The sequence below is a fragment of the Nicotiana tabacum genome, chromosome 5 (assembly GCF_000715075.1).
Source record: "Nicotiana tabacum cultivar K326 chromosome 5, ASM71507v2, whole genome shotgun sequence".
NCBI lineage: Eukaryota > Viridiplantae > Streptophyta > Magnoliopsida > Solanales > Solanaceae > Nicotiana > Nicotiana tabacum.
In genome coordinates this window covers 61079328-61083346 of record NC_134084.1, presented here as the reverse complement: position 1 = coordinate 61083346, position 4019 = coordinate 61079328, and the positions used below count along the sequence as shown (strand labels likewise).

The 4019-nt window shown below is 35.1% G+C and overlaps 1 protein-coding gene across 1 annotated transcript; it reads right to left on the bottom strand.

Moving 5' to 3' along the window:
- Positions 1-1855: 1855 nt before the first annotated feature.
- On the bottom strand, positions 1856-2476 carry LOC142180792 (uncharacterized). Its single transcript, XM_075252866.1, has one exon. It carries the CDS (start codon positions 2474-2476, stop codon positions 1856-1858), a length of 621 nt encoding a protein of 206 aa, XP_075108967.1.
- Between the last annotated feature and the right edge of the window lie 1543 nt (positions 2477-4019).

The window sequence follows — 4019 nt, the reverse complement described above, 5'->3', positions numbered from 1 at the left end:
GGAAATTATGTTGATAACGGTTGAGATAGGAAATTATTTACGAAGGAATTTTAATGTATTGCATAAGATGATTAGGAAGATGGTTTAAAGTGGAACGAATTAGAGTAGTCTTGCCTGCTTTTAATAAGAAACTGGTTTTCCATCCTGCTAATTTATTCTTAAAATTATCAAGAAGAAATTGATAATCTTACTTAGTAGGCTTCTTAGTAAAAATGGGAAAGCCTAAGTATTTTTCAAAGCTTTTCCCTTCATTCATCTGGAAAAGTTGTAGAACAGTATCTTTTATATTAGGAGAACAATTATTGGAGAAGAAAATTTTAAATTTTTCAAAATTTATAGTTTGTCCTGAGTGGTATGTAAAGTGATCAATAGTATTAACAATGGATTGACATGACTTATTAGTTATTTTAGAAGTGAGAATAATATCATTGGCAAAGAATAAATGGGATAACTGAGGCCATTTATTCCCCGTTGAGATTGGAATCCAATTATGATAATCCACTAATGCATTTATTTTTCTTGAAAGTATTTCCAAGCATAGAATAAATAATTAAGGTGATAAAGGATCTCCTTGTTGGATACCTCTCGTTGGTGTGAAGTATTTAGTAGGGTTACCATTTAGTAAAGTAGAGTTTGTACTAGTTGTTATACAAGATATAATGAGTTGGATAAAAGAGGGTGGGAAATTAAGGGTGAGTAAGATATTATAAATAAACGACCACGCTAATTTATCAAAAGCTTTTTCCAGGTCCAGTTTCAAGAGCATGTTTAGGTTATTACCCTTCATCTTTTTAAAATTGGTAATCAATTCTTGTACAATGATAGCATTATCAGCTGCTCTTTTATTTTTCTGAAAACTGGATTGAGTTGGATGAATAATATTCTCCAAAATAGGTTTTAGTCTGTTTACAATAATCTTTATAATAATTTTATAGATCGTATTACAAAGGCTAATAGGTCGGAAATGTGATATTGTAGAAGCTGTTTTATGCTTAGGTATTAAATAAATGAAGGTTGTGTTGATAGCAGGATCAATCTTGTGTTCGTAAAAAACTTTGTGACAAAAGTGTTTAGCAGAGTTACCAATTATGTGCCAATATTTTTAATAAAATAGTGGATGAAGTCCATCTGGTCCTGGTGCTTTTAGAGGTTTAATGGAATTAATAGCATTGATAATTTCACAGTCTTGCAAAGGATTAGTTAAAGCTGCTTGATCAGTGATTGTTAAAATATTGCAAGGTTGTAAATGATTACTGGGGGTAGAACTGACTTGTTGTGTAGTAAAAAAATGTTGATAATAATAAATAATATGATCCCTAATATAATAAGGATTTGTAATCAAATTTCTCCCTTGGCCTTGAAGGGCAGTAATACGATTATGTCTTCTACGATTTAAAGTGCTAAGGTGGAAAAACTTTGTATTTGCGTCTCCATCATTTAACCAATCAATACGTGACTATAATTTCCAAAAATCCTCCTCAAGTCTAAGGATTTTATTAAATTCCATATTTAAAGTATATTCCAGATTATGAAGAAAAATATTAGTTGGGTAATGTATAGAGGATTGAATACCGTTCAAACGAGCCATTAAATTCTTTTTACGGTGAAATAAATTACCAAAAGTAGATTTATTCCACTCTTGTACTATAGTAGTAAAATTATTAATGGCAGGTAGCAAATATACATTTTCAAGCCATGCTTGTTGAACTACAGTTGTAAACGTAGGGTGTGTAGTCCAAATAGTTTCAAACCTAAAGATATTTTTATGAGGTAAAGGACAGTGTTGAAGTTCAAATTTTATAGGACAATGGTCTGAATGTGTGCGAGGAAGATGTGTAACCAGTGCATCAGGGTATTATTTAAGCCAATCATAATTAGTCGTAATACGATCAATACGTTCAAGTATATTATAACTATTATGCCTACCATTTGTGCAGGTATAACGACTGCCTTTGTATCCTAAATCCGTTAATCGTGAATAATTTAGGCAGTCTAATAGTTTGTTAGCTCTAGAATTATTAATAGATAAACCACCAAATTTATCATTTGCATGCAATATCTTATTAAAATCACCACCTAGTAACCAATGACTCTTATAATGATCATATACATGCATTATATTTTGCCATAACGCTTGTCTAGTTGCTAAGTCAGTACTAGCATAGATGGCAGTAAACAAAAAAGTAAATGGAAAGGGAAGCACATGAATATGACAATGGATTTCCTGAGGTAATGGCCACTTGTTCCACATGAATCGCATCTGAAAGCCATAAAAGAGCAATCCTCCTGACTGTCCAATGGCAGAAACTTCAATTAAGCCATTAAAATTAAAATCCTCCTTAACCGTTTGATAGCTTTGACAGTGAGTTTCCAACAAAACAACCAATGAGGGTCTATTGTAGTCCAGTAAGGAACGAAAATTTCTTCTAAAATCATCTGACTGAGCACCCCCACAATTCCAAATAATAAAATTCATATAGCTAAGGGTGTCAGGTTCTGGACTGGTCGTGTGATTCGTGTGGCTGCTTGATTGCCCCGGGCGAATTAGAAACGTGGGAAGTAGAAGCATGGCATACTTCCCCACGTATGGATTTGTAGTTGGCCTTAGTCTAAATGATGCTTTAAGTAGATTCGGAGGGCACCTTATGTATATCTTTCTTTTGTACTCCTCCTTCTATACAAAAGACCCTGATTCCGTCAAGACATGAGTGAATTGGTCGTGTTTCTCTATTGTAAACGATTGCTGCTTCTAGTTCTGCCTGAAAGTTGATGTCTTGTTCTACTAGATTGGGAACATGGGGTGGTGAGTTCGTTGGTGATGGAGTTGGAGTTGGAGGTGTTAGTGGTTCCAGTGGAATATTTGTTGGTGGAGTCGTATAGGGTTGGATCCATGGTGTGGCAGGAGTGGGTGGTGGATAAAATGGCATGTGGAGAAGATGTGGGTGGAGATGTAAGGGATCCCAGTATGGTGTTGGTAGAGGAATTGGTTGATAAGGAGCAAGGTATGGTGCTTGCATCATTGACCAATAGTATCTTGTATAAATCTCTGTTCCTAACTGCATGCCTTCCACTACGATCTGTGCTAGGTCCCTTGGATGGTTTATTAGAATTGTCACTTCTTGGTGATTCACCTCCATCGTGAAGGTTAAGGCATGATTCTGTAAGCCTTTCGCTAGCCACGAAGTGAGCTGTGTTGGTGCATGTGGGGTTTGTGCTGTGTAAATGTTGGCCCAAGAACAGGTGAAGTTTTGAAGAATGACAAATGAACTCAGTCATGGACCAGGTCCATCTTGTGAAGTACTGTCATGATCAACCTATACATGTAAGATGCACGTGAAGGAGATAAGTCCTATTGATCAAGCAGCAATATCTCCTGATCTGATCGAAAAGGTTGCATATTGGATAAGGGGAGAAAGTCTCCTTATATGAAGAGAACACAATCCGGATTAAGAGAGTGTTAGAGTTTGATATCTTCAAGGACTCAACTACGATAGAAGATCAGAAATTGAGTCTCAATCAAACTCTGACATCTAACCTATTAAATGACAGTGATTGTTCTCTTTTACAGATATTGCACAAACACAGAAGTTAAACAAAATTGAAAGCAAAAGAGCAAGGCAATTTTGCAAGCAATTTGTGTGAGATTTGAGTGTGCACTCTTGAAGCTACTTGAACGAGATAGAAGAACCAGTTCCATTGTGTTTTTTCTTATTCTAGTTCAATTGTAGTAGGTGGTTTAAAGTTGTACCTTTCAGCTTTCATAGAAGCAATTGTATTAGGTATTTTGAGTGTTCAAGTTATAAGCTAAGTTGAAGTTGTCGCAATAGTTGAGATTGTGTGCTACAACGGGATTAGAGGTAATCCTTAGGTTTACAAAGAGTTTTGTAAATGTTGTTTTGGATTAGTGATTTTAGTGGAAGTTTGGGAAAATTCTACTAAGTAGTAGGTCGTGGTTTTTTTACCTTTTGAGCCAGGTGTTTTCCACGTAAAAATCTCTATGTTCTTTACTTTATGTACTT

Bases quoted from the DNA above. Each gene is read 5' to 3' on its own strand.
- LOC142180792 (XM_075252866.1), bottom strand. From the start codon at position 2,476: ATGAATTTTATTATTTGGAATTGTGGGGGTGCTCAGTCAGATGATTTT.